The 18,097-nt window shown below is 67.6% G+C and overlaps 2 protein-coding genes across 5 annotated transcripts; one reads left to right on the top strand and one right to left on the bottom strand.

The window, feature by feature from the left end:
• On the top strand, window positions 1–9,335 carry TBX21 (T-box transcription factor 21). The gene is made up of 6 exons (XM_049800096.1): window positions 1–539; window positions 7,224–7,378; window positions 7,463–7,584; window positions 7,677–7,835; window positions 8,443–8,504; window positions 8,602–9,335. The coding sequence occupies exons 1-6, from the start codon at window positions 70–72 to the stop codon at window positions 9,251–9,253; spliced, it is 1,620 nt and encodes a 539-aa protein (XP_049656053.1). The 5' UTR covers window positions 1–69; the 3' UTR covers window positions 9,254–9,335.
• Window positions 9,336–9,830: 495 nt separating this feature from the next.
• On the bottom strand, window positions 9,831–17,973 carry OSBPL7 (oxysterol binding protein like 7). 4 transcript variants are annotated; one of them, XM_049800770.1, is made up of 23 exons: window positions 17,894–17,973; window positions 16,683–16,886; window positions 16,347–16,469; window positions 16,137–16,190; window positions 15,903–16,016; window positions 15,693–15,812; window positions 15,479–15,599; window positions 15,288–15,391; window positions 15,092–15,184; window positions 14,850–14,979; window positions 14,626–14,750; window positions 14,300–14,380; window positions 14,067–14,198; window positions 13,511–13,601; window positions 13,135–13,415; window positions 12,336–12,473; window positions 12,169–12,232; window positions 11,992–12,070; window positions 11,738–11,882; window positions 10,931–11,072; window positions 10,711–10,837; window positions 10,495–10,617; window positions 9,831–10,321 (listed from the first exon to the last, which is right to left on the bottom strand). In XM_049800770.1, exons 2-23 carry the CDS (start codon window positions 16,773–16,775, stop codon window positions 10,213–10,215), a joined length of 2,589 nt encoding a protein of 862 aa, XP_049656727.1. In that variant the 5' UTR covers window positions 16,776–16,886; window positions 17,894–17,973; the 3' UTR covers window positions 9,831–10,212. The 4 variants fall into 4 exon arrangements, with proteins under 4 accessions (XP_049656727.1, XP_049656728.1, XP_049656729.1 ...); XM_049800771.1 differs by having other exon boundaries at window positions 13,135–13,412; XM_049800772.1 differs by lacking the exon at window positions 14,300–14,380.
• Window positions 17,974–18,097: the final 124 nt, after the last annotated feature.

Raw genomic sequence — 18,097 nt, 5'->3', positions numbered from 1 at the left:
TCCGGTTCCCGGAGCCGCCGGTGGGACCCCCATGAGCGGCTGAGCGGGGCCGGTGCCCCCCACCCGTCCATGGGCGCGCTGGAGCCGGGCACCGGAGCCCCCCGCCCCGCCGCCCCCATGCTCAGCGGCACCGCCAGCTTCGTCAAGGAGCCACCGGGCCCCCGGGATACCGTTTCTTCTTACTACGGTGATGCGGGGGGACCGGAGCCGGGAGCCCCCCCGTTACCTTACGGAGCTCCCGGTGGTTTCGGTGGCCGGTTCCTTGGACCGTGCCCTCCTCCTTACCGGGCACAGCCGCCTTCCACCGCAGCTCCGGTCGAGGGTTACGCGGTGGAGGGTTACGCGGGTGCGGAGCTGTACGCGGGTGCGGAGGGGGCTTACACCCCCGGGACCGCTCCGTTGTGCCCCCGGACCGGACCGCTCTGTGCCCTACCCGGTTACCGGGCGGCCGGGAAGGTGCAGGTGATGCTCAACAACTACCCGCTCTGGGCCAAGTTCCACAAGCACCAGACCGAGATGATCATCACCAAGCAGGGCAGGTGAGTCAGGGTACCTGGGGACACACACACACACACACACACTGGGGGGGTACCGGGACAGAGACCGGCAGCGGCGCTGGGACCCGCACGGGCATCGGGGAGCAGCGGGTTGGGAGTCTGGGCAGGGGCACTGGGGGTGCTGGGGTGGGCACGCTGGCAGTGAGGGTGCAGAGAAGGGTGTGGGACAGGCTGAGGGGGGGGCTGCAGGGTGGGTAGGGGGTGGTCGGCACGGTTAGAGGGGCTGGAGGTTCCTGCTTTGTCTCCCCAAAGGGCTGGAGGTGGGGGCGGGGGGGATGTTTGTGGGGCTGGGGGTCCCCCTCTGCCCATGCAAGGGGAAGAGGGGGGGGTGCAAGAGGGGATCCCCGTCCCTGTGGGTTTGGGGGTGATGTCTGTCTGTCTGTGCAAAGGAAAAAAGTAGGGGAGCAAAGTGGACTAGACCCCCCCCAGCCCCAGGTCTCATTTTCTAGGAGAGTTGAGGCTTCTTGGAAGGCAAAGGGGGTTTGGGGGGTGTCCCCGCTTGTATCAGGGTGGCAGAGGGGGGGGGGTCCAGACCACCCGTGTCCGGGCAGGGTTTATTGTGCCAGGAAGCTCGAGGAGATGGTGCCGATGCCGGGGGCCTGGAGGCAGCGTTTATCCGCCCTCGACCCATGGGCCGGATCCAGAGCTCAACGCTGCAACAAGTAGTGAGAACCCGGTGCCTGCCGGGGCCCGGGAGGGTGCCAGCGGCCCTGGCCACCCCACGAGCACAGTGGGTGGGTGGGTGACACCCCCTCTACTTGCTGTCCTTCCTCCGGGATGGAAATCCCTCCCCGCTGCTCCGTGGGGCAGGCAGGGGCTGGGTGTCCCCCCACATGCCCGGGGAAGGGGGAGCGTTTCGGCAACGTCCTGGGTGCCGAAAGAGCTGTCGGTGACACCGTGGCCGGGCGCTTGCTGTCCCCTCCTTGCTGCCTCCCACCTGGGGTGGTCACAGGCTGTGGGTTCCTGGGGCTGGAGAAGGGGCTGGGGGGTATGGAGAGGGGGGCTAAAATTCACCTCACCTCTGCCAACACCCCGGCTTGCAGGGTCTGGGGGGGATCGGGTGTGATACGGGCCCTTGGGGGGCCCGTGGAGTTGCCCTGACTTGGAGCAAGGGGTGCCCAAAATGCTGGTGCCCACCCTGAGCCCATCCTTTGGTCCCACACCGGGGTGATGTGGGTGGGGGGAGCCAGGCCCCGGGCCGCAGTTTGGGAGGTCTCAGTGGTGAGGAGGCGTATGTGAGCCTGGTGGTGCTGGGCACGTGGGGCTCAGCCCCCTCCGGATTGGGCTCAGGGGCTGCGGCGACTCCTGAAAATCCGTGGCGGGGGGGTGATGGGGCAGAGCACACCCGCTGTGTGTGGGGGCAGCTGGCAGAGACACCCCCCACACACACTCTGCTGCTGCCATCCCCTTCGCCCAGGGGGGCTTTTTCTGCCCAGCTGGGCGTGGGGGCTGCCGGCAGCGATGCTCTGCACCCTCTCCTCTTCCCTCCCTCGGCCGAGACAGACGGTGTCACTTCGATGCTGAGACCAACCTGCTTAATGTGTTGGAAGTCTAAACGCGTTAGGGCCGCTTGGTTTATCACGGTCGTTCCCAGGCCTGCTCCCCCCCAAGGCTCGGGGCCGCTCAGCAGCAAACCGGCACCGTCACGGATGGGGCTGACGTGTCCCCAGCATGGGCCAAGGGGGTGGCAGGGGCGTTGGGCCCTCCAAATGGTTGTTTCTCGCCCGCCATCATTCAGGTCGTAGAGGAACCCCCTGAAATTTGCCCCGTTGCTTTCCTCCTCCCTTCCCCAGCCGTCGTGGCAGGTGCTGGGGCAGTGCCCAGCCCCGCTGTGTCAGAGCGGCTCAGGATCTGGTGGTGAGGGTCTGGAAACTGGGGTGCCCCCAGAGATCCTGTCCTCTCTGCCCCGCTGCACGTCTGGGCTCTGACACCGGCTCCCAGCCTTAAACCAGGCGATTTTGGGGCTCTTTTTCCAGCTCCGTCCTCCCCAGCGGCTCTGCGGAGGGGCTGGGGGGGAGATGCTCTGTGCTTGGGGGGGCTCATGGCCAACCCAGCTCCTGAGAGATGTCAAACTCAGAGCCACAAAACATCCGTTTCCCCCAACCCTGAGCTGCTTTTGCAAAAAATCTGTGTGCAGAGCCAGGCTGCAGCGCTGCTGAGACACAGGAAAAACCCAAAAGCGGGGGCTCGAGGGGGACGTGTGCCCCAAAGCAGGCACCCACCAGACCGGGGGGCTCTGGAGCAGGGCGGGGGATGTGTCCTGTCCCGCTGGGGGTGCGGGCACCCCATCTTGCTGGGCTGCGCCGGTCCCTCCTTGCCCGTGTCCCTGGGGCGCAGCCCCCCACATCCCCACGGAGAGGAGCTGAGGCCGGGTGGGAGACAGCAGCACTGGGGCGAAGCTGTTCGGGTGCTGGGATTTACCCCTGCTGGCACCTTCCTTGCCCTCTCCTGCCCCTCAACCCTGGCTCCGACATGTCGTTCCGTGCCATCCCGTGCCGTCCCACGCCATCCCACGCTGTCCTGCGCCCACTCGTCCCCAGCAAAAATAATTTCCTGCCAGTTTCCCACGCAGGTCCCCCTCCCTCCTCCGCCTCCCGCGCCTCTTGGGGCTCAGGCAGGGCAGGATTTCTGTGGAAACCCCCAAGGACTCACCATCACCCCAGCTGCGAAGGGCCCGGGGAATTCCTGCCATGGGTTTTTGCTGCGAAGCCGGGACCGGCTTTGCTTTTTGGGGGAACACAAGGGGCTGGCTTTGCATTTGGGGGGGACTCAGTGCTGCCTTTGGGGGAGGGCAGGGGTTGTCTTTGCTTTTGGGGACACAAGGGACGGTATCGCCTTTGGAGAGGATGCTGGGGATGGCTTCACACTTGGGGGACACAGGGGCTGGCGTTGCTTTTGAGGGGGGACAGCTTTGGGGACGCAAGGGCTGGGTTTGCATTTGGCAAACGCGAGGGTTGGCTTTGGTTTGAGGGGGGACAGGGGTGGCCGTGCATTTGGGGGAACGCAAGGGCTGGCTTTGCCTTTTCAGGAGGACTCGGGGACGGTTTGCCCAGTCTGGCAGCTGCTGTTCCCGTGCAGGCTGGGCTCGGGGGGACCCGGTGCCCAGCCGGCAGCTCTGCGGGGTTGGAAGCAGCGGTGCAGCCGTGCTGTGCCACGCAGCCATATAGCTGCGCCACGCACCTATGCCGTGCTGCGCAACGCAGCCGCGCAGCGCTGTGCAGCCGTGCCGTGTCACCGTGCCACGCCGAGGAGCCGTGCCGTGCAACCGTGCAGCTGTGCAACGCAGCCACGTGGCACCATGCTACCGTGCCATGCATTGCCGTGCAGCCATGCCATGTCACCGTGCCATGCCGGCTGGCCGTGCCGTACAGCTGTGCCATGCAGCCATGCGGTTGGGGGCACAGGGGGGCAGGTGGAGCGCGGCGGGGGCCGCGCCGATCTCCCACGCGGCCGTGGTTCTTGCGGCTGCTTGGGCTGGGGCGTGTTGGGTTGCCACTGGGAGAGGAGGCGGCTCAGGAAGCCGGCAGCCCCCTCGGTGTGCTGCCGGGGGTGCAGGCAGGGCTGGGTGGAAGGGGAACCACTGGTTTGGGGGGCGGGGGGAGTTGTTGCGTTCCTGGCCTCAGGCAGGTTTGCAGGCAGCTGCCCCCCAGATTTCCCTTCCACCTGGGTTTGTCTTGGACCCCCTGTCCCTGCTCTCTGTGTCCGCGTGACCCCAAAATCCCCAGGGTCCCAGGTCACCTAGCGTCCTCTTGACACCCATGTCCCTTGGATGTGCCGGTGTGCTCCCACCTCCCCGTGTCCCCTGGCTCCCCTGCCCCATGGCCACACGCCCCGTCCCCCCTTCCAGCCCCCCGAATCAAGGGGTTCATGCAAGGACAAACCTCAGAGCAGCCCGAGAGCCGAGAGCCCCTTCCAGAGGCTCCAGAAACAAACATGTAAGGGGAGGGAAACCAGGGGTGCCCACCAGTTTTTGGGGTGCACCAGGAGGCGGTGGGTGAGCTGGCGGGGGCATCCTGCACCCCACCATGGCACCTCCCAAACCGCAAAGGCCAAACCCAGGGGAGCTAAGTCCTGCCTGAGCAGCAGCCCCAGGAGCTCGAGCGCTGGGGGGATTTAAAAATAAACGCGAGGTGCGCATGGTTTCGGGTCTTACCCCCGCCCTCCCATGCCCCGGCCGAGCCCTGCGGTTTGCACCGCGGCAGCATTTGAGCTGTAACACTCTCTCTCTGCTCCGCCGGCAGCGCGAGGCTCGGGGAGCCGGGGAACCGGCGGTGTCGGAGCGAGCAAGGTGCAAAAAAAAAAAAAAAAAAACCAACAGAAAAAGCCTGTTTTCTTCCTCCCTGCTCCTTGCAGCAGCTCAGGGCTGGTGCAAAACCCAGCCTGGCTGCTCACCCCATGGCCAGCCATTTACCCCGGCTTGCCGGTGTGCCTGGAGCCGGTGCCAGCGAGGGCTTTGGCACCCTGAGCACGGCGGCGGCGAGGCAGCACCCGGCGGGGGCTCGGAGGCAGCTCAGACCCTCGCTGCCGCCCTTTGATGTGGCTGCAATTTTTATCGGTGGCAGGAACCACCTTCCCTCGACACGGCCGTGTCTCGCTCGCTCCAGAGGAGATGTGAGCCCCGGGGGCTGCCCGCTTTTGGCACTCAAGCTGCAGGATGGGGTCTGCGAGGGCTTAGCCGGACCCTGGGGTACCCGAAATGCTCAGGGCCGCTGTCCGTCCCAGCCCTGGGGAGCACATGTGCGTCTCCTCGTCATGAGCGCTGCTTGCTTTTTTCTTTTTCTTTTTCTTTTTCTTCTCCCCTCTCTCTCACAAGGGCAATTTTGAGTCAGCGGCACCCGGCGCGGGCTGCGTGCACTCTTTCCACTGCTTTTTGCATGCCTCTTCCCCGCTGCTGCCTGAGCCATGCTTCCTGCCAGGGCCACGGCCGATCCCCCACGCTCCTGCCCCAGCACCCGGAGCTGCGTGCGCTCCTGGCTCCAACCCCTCACTTTGCTCCTCACCCATGTTTTGGCCCTCCCGACCACCCCCCCCCCAGCTGGTACGCAGGGGCAGAACAGTGGCCCCCGGGGCGGGGGGCGGCTTTTGGTGCATCGTGCCATCCCTGTCATGAGCTCACAGGTCTCTGCCTGGGAACTGGTGGGAAACACTGGTGGCACTGGGGTGGCTGGGAACTGCCAGGGCAGGCAGGACACCCCCTTCTCGTGCTGGCAGGGTGGCAAAGTAACACCCCCCCCCCCCACACTAGCCCCTGCCAGGGGTAAATCCTGATGGGCAGCCCTGCTGCCGGCTCCATCCCTCGCTCCTGCTGGGATGATGGCCGGGCTGAGGTCGGCTCCGGGGAGCAGCCCACCCTCCCTGCCCAAACACCTGGGTTCCCTTCTAGCGCAGGAGGACGTGGAAGCCCCCAGCCCCACACAGGACCCCTCGGCCAGGCAAGGCTTTCTGGGGCCCTTTCAGAGAAGCCCTGGCACCCATTTTATAAGAAACACCGGCTCTTTGAGGAAATGGGGGGGGGGGGGGGGGGGGGGCAAAGCCAGCCCCTCACCACCACCGCTGGTTGCCCCCCACCCTCGCCCACCGGGTACCTGCAGATGGGAAGCAGCACAGCCAAAGGAGGGAGGAAGAAGGGAGGAGAGAGGGAGGGGGCCGGGGGTGTCTGGGGGGGGCTGCAGTCCTCCCCAGCCCCCTTCCCCCAGGGAGTGGGGGGGGTCAGGATGAATTCCCCCATCACCTCCTGTGTATCTCACCCAGGAAGGGCTGGGTGGAGGGCTGAGGGTCCTCCGTGTCCCCCATGTCGGTCTGTGCTGGGGGGGGGGGGGGAGTCTGTCCTGCTCTCCACCGTCGATGGCTCATTAACGTGGGTGACACTAACGGGGTGGCCGGGCAGCAGGGCCAGGGCTGCTGGTGGTGCCAGTCCTGGGGCTGGTTTCCAGCTCCGGCTGCCAAAAGCCAAAACTCCAGCGGGTGCCGAAATACCGTGGTCAAAGAGCCGAGCTTTGCTTGGGGTGGGGGGGGCTGCTGAACCAGCGACCCCAGCCACAGCTCAAGGGCCCATTGCAAAGCCCAGCCGGCAATGGGGGCTACTGGGAGCGGTGATGGAAAAGGAGGGACTGAACTTGGAGGGGATGGGATGGGGGAGTCAGATCTCTAATCCCAGGGCTGGGATTTGGGGTGTCCCCCACCCAAATGCAGGGGGACAGCGGGGTGCAGCCCCACAGGGGGTGGCAGGTGCAGCCCCCCCCCCCCCTCCCGGGGCCGCAGGGTCCCCCCTGGCCGTCCCATCCTGTCCCCTTCCTGCCCTTGGCGCAGGCTGGCGCCCAGCCCGAAATAGCAGCGGTGTTGGTTTCCGATCCGGAAGGTGCTTGGGGAGGGGGAGGAAGATGCCGGGGGGCGGGGGGGGGGGGAATCGGCCCCGAGAGCATCCCCCCAGCTGCTGGGGTCAGTCAGCTTCTCATGGGCACCCAGCCGGGCGCGGGGTTGGGGGGGGGGGGGGGCCAGGTATCACATTGCCTCAGTTTCCCCATCTGCGAAGCAGAGCCGTCCTCCCCATCTCCACTCCCCCTCCCCAATTCCCCCATGCAGCCCTTTGCACCAGGGGTTGAGTCGGGGGGTGTGTGTGTGTGGGGGGGGTGTTTGACAGTGTCTGTACCTCTGTCCCTTTCCCAGGCGCATGTTCCCGTTCCTCAGCTTCAACCTCTCGGGGCTCAACCCCGTGGCCCACTACAGCATCTGCGTGGACGTGGTGCTGGTGGACCAGCATCACTGGCGCTACCAGGGCGGCAAGTGGGTGCAGTGCGGCAAAGCCGAGGGCAACATGCCAGGTATGGCCTCCCCCCCCCCCCACCATCCCTTTCCTCCTCTTCCTCCCAGTGCAGGGGGTAACCCCATCCCTCCCCCCCCCCCAGGGAATCGCCTCTACCTGCACCCCGACTCGCCCAACACGGGTGCCCACTGGATGCGGCAGGAGGTCTCCTTCGGGAAGCTGAAGCTCACCAACAACAAGGGCGCATCCAACAACGTTGGCCAGGTAAGGGTCCCACCGCCCTGCCAGGCTGTACCGGCTCCCCGCATGCCCCCATCCTGACCGCCTACTGCCCCCCCCCAAACCCCGTCCCCCAGATGATCGTGCTGCAGTCGCTGCACAAGTACCAGCCCCGGCTACACGTGACGGAGGTGAAGGAGGGCGAGGGCGAGGATGCGTACCCCTCCCCGCACACCCACACCTTCGCCTTCCCCGAGACCCAGTTCATCGCCGTCACAGCCTACCAGAATGCCGATGTGAGTACGAGACGCTCTCCCTTTCCTTAGCCTGGGGGTACCCCCCAAATATCCCCCCTCCCAGAAGAACAGGAACCCCAGTTACCCCCCCCCCCCAGCATCCTCCCAAGGCCACAGAAACCACTGATACCCTCCAGTATCATCACAGCAATCCCAGTAACCCCCTGCCCAGAGCAGCCCCTGGTAACCACCCCCCCCCCCCAGCACCCTCTAAGGTCCCCAGCATCAGGGAAACCCCAATGGCATCCCCCCAGTGCCCCCCCCAAACCACCGCCAACACCCTTGTCCGCATCTCTGCCACCCCCTCAGCATCCCAGCACCCCCCCCCCCGCCAGTACCCCCTGCATTCCCTTAGCATCCCAGCACCCTGCAATGCCCCCCACCAGCAAATCACCCCAGTCCTCCTCCCCCAGCACAGCCTGGCCCCCCCCAGCCCCGAGCTGTGCCTGAGCCCCATGGGTGCTGGGGTGGGCGTCCTGGGAAAAGCAGGGCACTCCGGTGGGGTGGGGGCTGCTCAAGGGAAAAGGGATAAGGGGGACATCTTAAGGGGGGGGACAGGCTGGCAGCAGCCCCAGCCCCCCCAGCTCCATGTATCGTGCCCCCCCAGATCACCCAGCTGAAGATTGACCACAACCCCTTCGCCAAAGGCTTTCGGGACAATTTTGACTCGTGAGTGTCCCCCCCCTCCGCCCTCCCACCAATGCCCCAAGCCCCAGCTGGCAGGAGGGCATTCCCCCCACTCCCACCCTCTATGTCCCCCCACCAGGATGTACACAGCCTCGGAGGGCGACCGCCTCACCCCATCTCCGCCGGAGGGTCCCAGCTGCCAGCAGCTCCTGCCAGCCCCCCGCTTCCAACCCTTCCTGCCTGAGCAGTACCCGCTGCCCCCCGGGCGCTTTTTTGGGGGGGAGAGGGGGGCTCCATTGCCCCTACCCCCCAAAGACCCCCCACGCTGGTACTTCACCCCCCAGCAGCCACCCACCGCCACCGGGGCCTTGGAGTACGGTGGCTACGAAGCGGGGTACGGGGGGGGCAAGCTGGTGCCCTACGGGGTGAAACCCTTTGCCCTGCCACCCGCCCCCCACCCCTCCTTGCCCTACTACCCCGAGGGGCCGGGGGGTTTTGGGGCTGGGGGGGGCTGGAGCCCCGGGCAGTACGGCCCTAAGGGCAGCCCCGGAGCTCTGGGCTGGTACCGGGAGCCCCGGGAAGAAAAGGGGAAGGAGGCGGAGGGCTGGCCCCCTGAGCCCCCCGCCGCCACCTCGGGTGACTCCTCGGACTCGGGGCTGTACGAGTGCAAACGGCGGCGGGTGTCCCCGTACCCCTCCAGCGCCGAGAGCTCCCCCCCACCCCGCAACGGAGACCTCTACGACAAGGACCCGGGTGCCGACGGTGGCTACTATGGCTTCTACGGCAATTGAACCACACCGGGGCGGGGGGCTCAGACCCCCACCTCTGGCACCCCAAGGCCACAGGAGCTGGGTGCAAGGGGTCTTGGGTGTCCCCCCCCTGGTATTTAACACCCATATCCTGGGAAGACTTGAGTGGAGGGGGGGGGGGGGGGGGGGGGGCTACAGCTAGACAATCAGCCCCCGGTGCCACCCCGGTAGGGCCGTGGGGGCAAGTGGGGAGGGGTTGGGGGGGGGGGGGGGGGAGGGTGCAGGTTTTTTTTTTTTGTCAGTGGTTTTTAAGGGGGGGGGAGTGGGTTAATGCTGAAGTATTTATTGAGCCCCCACGTGCCTGGCGTGGGGCTGGGGGCAGCAGCATATCTCGCAATAAAGGGGACGCTGTGGGGCACGGCTCTTTGCTCTCCTCTGTGGGCAGGTGGGAGGGAAACTGAGGCACCAGGGGCGGGCTACGGGACTTGTCTGTGTGTCCCCCCCCTCACTGGAGGGGAATCCAGGCATCCCCGGCTAGGAAGGGGGTCCTGAGCCCCAGGGCTGGTGCTGGGGAGAAGGAAGCTCTCTGCACACCCCAGCTCTTTGCAGTCTTTATTAGAGCAGCCCCTGTGCACAGCCTGGGGGGGGGGGGGGGCCAGAGGAGTCTGCCCGCCCGCGGGCACCCCAGGGTCCCCTGCTGCACCCCCCCCACCGCAAGCCAGGGACCCAGGCGTCCTATGCCCCCAGGGCAGGGGGGCACCACCAGCCCCTGCCCCCAAGTGTCCCAGCTGGCCCCGAGGCTCTGCCCCGGGTCAGGGGGAGGCACTACCCGTGCCCTCCCCCCCCCCCCCCCTTTTATATCACAGTTTTGCTTAAACACTGACAAAAATGGCTAGGGGGTGGGCATTGCATCCCCAGTGCTGGGGGGGACCAGCCCCGCTGCTGGGCACCACTGCTGTGATGAGCTGGGGGGGGCTCAGCACCCCACGGGGGGGGGGTCGCTACCAGAGCACCGCGCTGTCCAGGTGGGAGAAGCCGGGATCCAGGCGCAGCTTCCAGTAGGTGTTGTTGGTGACCCACGACTCCTTGCCGTTGGCATCCGTCAGCCGCCTAGGGACAGTGGGGAGGGGGGTGTCACACCTGGGGTGCCCTCAAGACCCCCAGGGGGGTCTCCCCTCTCTATTCCCTGAGAATCCTGCATCCCCCTGAGCCACGGGGTGCCCCTGTGCCCCATACTCCAGCCCCAGGAGCCCCCCTGGTTGCCCCCCCACCCCGTGCCAGACCTGAAGAAGCGAGCCTGGTGCGTGATGTTGTTCTCCTCCATGACGCGGCGTCGGTCCCGCTGCAGCTGCTCGATCTGGCGCTTCTGCGTCTCGGCCGCCGGCACGTTGCCTTCCTCCAGGTACCTGGCGGTGGAGGGGAAACACGTACACGACATCACTGTAATGAGCTGGGCAGCCTCAGCGTTCCCCATTCCCCGGTACCGGGGTGCTGCTCACCGCTGGTCGGGGCGCAGGCGGGTGTCGGTGGAAGGCAGGACCCGCCGCAGCTCGGGCGTGAGCTCGTTCAGCTCCAGGGCAAACTGGGTGAAGCCGTAGTTTCTCTCGTGGTCGCGGGGCATGGGGTCTGCGCAGGGGGGAGAGGGGGCACAATGCTGAGACCCCCAGGGTGGGGTATCAACCCCCCCGCCCCCAGCACGGCCCCCGCCCCGGTCCTTACTGGCTCTCCAGACACACTGCCCTGGCGCAGGCCCGCGGTGCAGCCCCTCGTGCCACTTGCCGGCCAGGCGCTCCACCACCGTCCCGCTGCGGCTCAGCACGACCCCCTGCACCTCGTTGGCCCCCGCACCCCAGTACCGTGCCTGTGGCCACAGGGAGGGGGGGGGGGAGGGCTGGGTGGGGTGGGTGGGGCAGGGGCGGGGCCGTTGGGAAAAGGCGGGGCCCTGAGTGAGGGGTGGAGTCAGTGGGAAAGGGTGGGGCCACTGGGAGAGGGTGGGGCCCTGAGGGAGGGGCGGGGCCATTGGGAAAGGGTGGGGTCCTGAGTGAGGGGTGGGGGGTACTGGAAAAGAGTGGGGTCCTGAGTGAGGGGCAAAGGACCCAACTCCCAATGGTGGGGCCATTGGGAAAGGGTGGGGTCATTCGGAAAGGGTGGGGCCCTGAGCAATGGGGTGGAGTCATTGGGAAAGGGTGGGGCCCTAAGTGGAGGTGGGGCCACTGGGAAAAGGGCAGGGCTATTAGGAAAAGGTGGGGCCATTGGAGAAGGGTGGGGCCAGGTAAAGGGCGGGGCAACAACATGCAGTGTTTAGGTAAGCATGTGGGTGAGGGGGGCGTGGCCACATCTGAAGGGGTGGGGCCAGGCAACGATGATGCCATGGAGGGCGGAGTCAAGAGCAGAGGGAAGGGTGGAGCTATGGGATGGGCAGAGCCCAGGGACTAAAGGGCGGGGCTGGGGAGGGGCTAGGGGCCAGGGAGTAGGCTGTGAGAGGTGGAGGCGGGGCAGGGCGGGGCAGGGCGGGGCAGGGCGCACCTTGCAGAAGGTGATCTTGCAGTGGTAGGAGGCGTCGCGGGTGTTGCGGATCAGCACCTCCCCGTAGTGCTCGATCCAGCGGGGGCCGCTGAGGACGTTGTGGATGCACGTCGTCACCTTGTTCCACTCGAAGTGGTCCCCGGTCCTGCGGGCACCGCCGCACCGTCAGCTGGGGGAGGGAGGGCAGGGCGGTGCCCTGGGCGGGGGGGGGGTGGTGGGTGGTGGGGGGCCACCTTCCGGGGCCAGGGTCTCACCTGGGCAGCTGCACGTTGACGGTGCCCATGGGGACGATCTCCAGGGACTTGCCCCAGAATTTGTTCTTCCACCTCATGTCTGGGGGGGTGCGGTGGGAGGAGGTGAGACCCCCCCCGGCCCCCTCGCTTGTGTGTGTCTCCCCCACCCCCCATCCCAACACCCTCTTCAGCACCCACCTTGCCAGAAGACGAAGTTGTCAGACTCGGCGTGGCAGGCGGAGATGGGGGGGTGGTGGCAAACCTGGTGGGAGAAAAAAGAAAAACAAAAAAGGGACACGCCACCGCCCCGTCGGGCTCCGTTCCCCTCCCCGCTTTCCCCGGCCCCCCCTTTTCCCCGGCCCCACCTGCTCGCTGATGAAACGGAACCCACGGTCGGGCCGCACGCACTCGTAGGTCTCGCCCAGCACCGGGTTGAAGGGTTTGCTGCCCGCCCGGTAGTAGGTGGAGGCGTAGGCGGACACGGCGAAGGCGGCCACGTAAACCTGTCACCGCAGCCACCGCACCGCTGCCACCGCGCCGGGGGCGGGGCGCCGCCGCGCTCCGCCTCCCCCTCGGGGGCGTGGCGCTCATAGACCCCTCCTCCTTCCCCTCCCCCGGGTGGGTGTGGCTCCCCTCGGTCACGCCCATTGTGGGCGTGGCCTCTCCGCCATCGTGCATCCCCGTGCCCCCAGGCCCACCGTGTCCCCTGAGCCCCGACTCCCGTGTGTTCCCACCCCCCCCCCGGCCCCGTGCCCCCCCCGTGTCCCCCAGCCCCCTCCGTGTCCCCCACCCCCCCCGCTCCCACATGTCCCAGGACCCCCACGTGTGCCCCAGCCTCCCCCGTGTCCCCTGAGCCCCCCCCTCCGTGTCCCCGGCCCCGCATCCCCTCCACTCCCACATGTCCCAGGACCCCCACGTGTGCCCCAGCCTCCCCCGTGTCCCCGGCCCCGCATCCCCTCCGCTCCCACATGTCCCAGGAACCCCACATGTCCCCAAGCGTCCCCCTGTTCCCCGAGCCCCCCCCCCACCTCCCCCAAACCTCCCACCATCCCGAGCCTCCCCGTAACCCCCACATTCCCCATGCCCTCGACTTCCCCATGCCCCCCCACCCTGCCTCTGATTCCCTCGTGTCTCCCAACACCCCTTGACCCCCCAAAATCTCACCAGGCGCTGGCGGGGGTCGCGGGCGCGACTGGCGCGGTCCAGCAGTGCGCTGTACTCCAGCTCCTCGCAGAGCCGCTGGAGCGTGTTGAGCGGTTCGTTGAGTTGTACGGGCAACGCCACACGGGACAGATCCTTCCCCACGCTGCTCCGCAAGAGACCCCACAAACTCACGTCTCCCGGGGGGGCGGGGGGGGCAGGCAGGCAGCTACGTCGCCGTAGATCCGGGCCCGGTAATTCAAGCGGTGACGGTTCCACCGGAATCCCCGGACCCTCTGCTCCTACTGGGTAGCGGGCGATGGGGCTGAGACCCCCCCCCCAACCACCACCACCAGCCCCGGGGCTGATCACCGCTGCGCCCCCCCCCACCTTGCTGTACCTGTCGGGGGGCGACCCGGTCCCCCCGGTTCGGCCGTGTCCTCGCAGGCGCTGGTGGTGGCCTCGCTGATGCACGACTCGTCGTCCGAAGGCTGGGGACGCGTGGGGGACCGTCGGTGGCTTTGGGGGTCCCGGGTTGGTGGGGGGGGGTGGTGGTGGTGGTGGTGTCTGGGGTTACCCTACCAGAGGAGGGGTTGTACCGGGCAGGGTCCCCCCCTCCCCGGGAGGATGGGACAAGAGCTGGGTACCTGGGATGGGCTGGGGGGGGCAGGATGGGGAGGGGGTGGGGTGGGGGCTCAGAGACTGCGGAGACCCCGAGCACCCAGAGTGGGGGGGCTGCAGGGGGTTGGGGGGGACGTGGGGACCAGGGGAGATACAGGGGCTGGGGGGGATACAGGGAGCCAGGGGGGCTGCTCCCAGGCTGGCTAACGGCGAGGGGATGGGGGAGAGAAAGGGAGAGATGAACCCACAGAAACAAGGGGAAGGGGATGGCGGGGGGGGGGGGGTGTCTGCAGAGCACCCCCCCACTGCCAGGAGACCCCCAACCCTGGCCTCACCTCATTCTCAGAGGAGCTGGCGGAGAGGAAGACCTCACAGGCGTCAAAAAATTCGGTGTGCGAGTCGGCCAGCGAGACGATGCTGCGGTTGGAGAGCTGCTGCTCCCGGCCTTTGGCCGGCAGTGCATCCAGCTGCGGGGACAGCCACCGCCTCAGCCCCCTGCTCTGGAGGGAGGGGGGGGCCACCTGGATGCCCACCTACCCACCCACCCCCATCCCAGCACCCCCCTGACCTCGTCGGGGTGCAGTGAGGCGAAGGAGTCCAGGGTGGTGTCGGAGGAGACGGAGAGGGAGTGGAAGCGGCGCAGGGCAGCCTGCGGAGGCAGGGGGAGGCTGAGCTGAGCCCCCCCCCCCCCCCAGCCTGTCCCCTTCAGCCAGCATGGGGCTGACAGAGAGGGGGGGGGATCATCCCGCTGCTGCCTGGGCACCCAGCACCAGGCTGAGACCCTGCCAACTCGCTGCACCCACCGGCACCCCAACAGCAACAACCCCCAGGCTCTGGTGGGACCCAAAGCTGGGGGCAACCCTGCTCGGCCTCCCCCCTGCCGCAATCCCTCACCCCGGCATTGCCAGCACTGCCCGGGCGCGGGGTTGAGCGTTGTCGGTCCAGCACCTGCCGCATCTCCTCCAGACGGGCCCTCTCGGCCGTCAGCGCGGCCACCACGCTGCTGAGCGAGCCGTGCACTGCCGGGAGAGACGGGGCAGGTGGTCGGGCACCTGACCACCCACCCTGCCACCACCAGGACCCCCGGCGAGGCTCAGCACCCCCTTGCTCCATCCCACCTTTCTGGGCCAGGACCCAGAAGCTCCTCTGTAGCTGGCTGTACTCGGGGGGGAGGCTGAAGGGCAGCTGGCTCTGGGATGGCTCCAGGTAGCGCGAGAGGTTGGGGACGGAGCCGTGCAGGCGGCCCACCTTGGGGGGGGGGGGGGATATGGGGGTCAGCGGGGTCGCAGGGGGCTCCGTCCCCGGGCAGCGGCTCAGCCAGCGGCCGGCAGAGTTTGGCAAGACACCCGCTCCCCCTCACCCTGCCGATGGTGTCATCCTTGGCGAAGCTCTGGGTGCACCAGATCTTGGTGGTCCTCCTGCCCTTCTTTGGCCTCTCCGCAGCGGCCGAGGGCTGTAAGCAAGAGGAGGCGGCTGGAGCCGGACCCTCCCCAGGAAGGGGGGGGCTGCCACGCTGGGTGATGCTCAGCTCCCGTGCCCGCCGCTGTCCCGCTTACCTGGCTGCCGGAGATGAGAGGGGCCGAGGGAATGCGGTGCAGGGCCTCCAGGCTCTGCAGCATGCCAGTCAGCTCCTGCAGCTTCGCCTGGCACTCTGACAGCTCTGCGACGGGCACAGAACGAGCCCGGTCAGGGAGATGGGGGATAGGGTATCCCCTCCATCCCATTTATCCCTTTCCGTCCTGCTCACCAGCCGAGCAGCGCTCCAGCCCCTCGCTATCCTTCAGCCAAGCGTTCACCTTGTCCCGGGAGCTGGCGAGGGTGGAGAGGGCAGGGGCACTGCCCGAGGGCAGGATCCGTGTCCACTGGCCCTGCAGCAGGGGAGAAGGGGCACCGCCGGGGCTGCCATCAGGAGCCCCGTGCCCGGACATCGCCTTGCATCGTCACCCCGAGTTGTCACCCACCTGCGTGTTGGTGGGGGTCCTCCCCATAGGACCCCCCCTGGGGCAGGGCTCGGGCCTCTCGCCCTGGTGATGGGAGCAGAGGCTGCTCACCCAGCTGGCGAAGAGCTCCGGGGACTTGATCTGTGGGACAGGGGCAAGTTGGGGGGGGACATGACCCAATGTCCCCAGCCCTGTCCAAGTCCCAGCCCCGGCTCCAGCCCCCACCATCACCTTGAGGTGGTAGATGTTCTCCTCCGTGTCTAGGTCAACCCGCTGCGCCTTCTTGTTGACAGACATGACGGACTGACGGATGTCGATGGCTCCATGCAGTTTGCCCTTGAGGACCTGGGGTAACCCGGAGATGCCTGTCAGGGCTAAGACCCCCTTCCTCATGGTGGCCATGGGGTCTCCCCCACCCTGAGCCCATGGGGAGGCTGCATGGATGCAGCCCGGCCCCACACTCACGTCCTGGCGTGTGGTGGCATATTTCAGGATGCCATTTTCCAGCACGAAGTACCTCTGGGAACAGAGAGGGATGATTGTTGCGGGGGGGAAGGGGTGGGCAGAGACTAGTCCCTGCAGCCCCCCTATCTGGGGACCCAAATCACCCCAGGGCTGGGCACGGCACCCAGGACCGGCTGGGTGCTGGCTCCTGGTGCTGGCTCTGCCCGTTACCTTGTGCCAGCCCTTTAGGGGCCATTTTCTCTTCTTGAGCAAGTACCCCTCGTGTCGCTGCGGCTCCTGGCCTGGGCTGCCCCGTGTCCGCGGCTCCTCCACCACCTCCCAGCTCTCCGAGCCCTGCGGGGACAGGGGTCAGCATTGGGGTCCCTCGGCACCAGGGGTACTGGGGTGCTCCCCGCCTTGTCCCCAGTCAGGGACCCCCAGAGGATGGGTCATTTCTGTATCACCCTTCCTAAAGTGGGGTGAAGCCCCTCAAGGCCTCATGGTACCCCTGTGCACCACTAGGATCCTGCTGAGCCCCCCCCCCCCCCAAGCCCAGAGCCCCCCAACCTGCTGAACGCTGCTGTGCTTGGAAGACACGGTGCTGTTGGAGCGCGACAGGGCCCTTTTTGGAGAGGACGAGTCCTTCTCGTGGCTGCCCATGGCTGGCAAGCAGAGGGGGACGGGGGGACCAGGCCAAGCCCCCCCCCTCCCGTCCGTCCTGCGGGACTGGGGGTCCGACCTTGGCTGTCACGGCCCGGGCAGTGGGTGCCACTGTGAGGAAGGGATGCCACGTCAGAGAGCCCATGGAGGGCATCACCCACCCTGCCCGCAGGTTTCCTGCCCTGCCAGGGACCTTCATCCCTTCCCTGACAGGGACGAGGGGTGGGGGGGGATCCTCCTGGCACCCCCCCCAGGAGCAGGGAGCCTCGCACATGACCGTGGCTGGGACCCAGAAGCTTCTGCGCAAGATGAAGCCGTTGACCCACCCAGCCTTATCTCGCCGCCTCCGCCCCTGCCTGCCACCCGCCTCGGCGGGTCCAGAGTCCATCCCCGCCGCCCCGCTCCATCACCCCGAGGACTCGGTGCCGTGGGATAACCCCGCGGCGGGCGCAGCCAGGAGAGCGACCCGGGGTACAGACGTCGGGATCAGCCCCGGTCCGTCCCAGCACCCCAGAGGCAGGCCATGCTCCCCCCCCCCAGTAAGGTGTTCCCTTTCCCCTTCTCAATTACAGGAGGGGGAAACTGAGGCACGGGGAAGCCCCCCCCACCCCGTGCACCTTGCAGGTACCCAGGCATCCCGGCTGGGTCCTGGGATAACCCCGGGACCGCGGCCAAGCCCCAGCACCGGTAACCGCCTCACCCATAACCACAGCACCACAGCCCGGCCCCCCACCGCGACCCTCCCCAGCTTGACAGAGAGCACAGAGCCCCCCCACGGGTGTTACCGGAGAGCACGACTGACCCCCCTCCGACATGGGAGCGGGGCTGGGCCGGTTCCCCCGGGGGTCCCCAGATGCCCCGTCTGCCCCCACTGTGGGGGGGTTGGGGGGGGGGGGTGGGCACAAAGCCCGACCCGGCGCCCCCCCCCTCCTCCGTCCCTGCGTGGGGCAAAGCCCATCCCCGTGTCCCCCCGCCTGCCCCACGCAGGTGTCAACCCCCCCACCGGAGCAGCGGGCTGCAGGGGCTGGATCCGGTTGCCGGAGTCCTGGCGGGGGGGGGGGCGCAGGGCTGGAGCTCCCCACCACCACCACCTCCAGCACCGAGTCCCCGGTGCTCACCTGGGCGGGCGGCGGGCGGGCAGCCGGGGCCGGTCGCATCCTGCCCGGCGGCTGCAGGAACCGGAACACGGAAGGAGGCGGAGGCGGCGGGCCGGAGCCGCTCGGCTCTGCCCCCTGCACCGTGGAGGACCGGAGCCGTCTAGCACCGGTGGCCCGCTGGGGTACCGGGACTACCCCTCCGCGTCCCGAACACGGACAGAACTG

Source organism: Accipiter gentilis, chromosome 5, assembly GCF_929443795.1.
Source record: "Accipiter gentilis chromosome 5, bAccGen1.1, whole genome shotgun sequence".
NCBI lineage: Eukaryota > Metazoa > Chordata > Aves > Accipitriformes > Accipitridae > Astur > Astur gentilis.
Note: the sequence above shows the minus strand (reverse complement) of the source record. Positions and strands in the feature narration are given on the sequence as shown.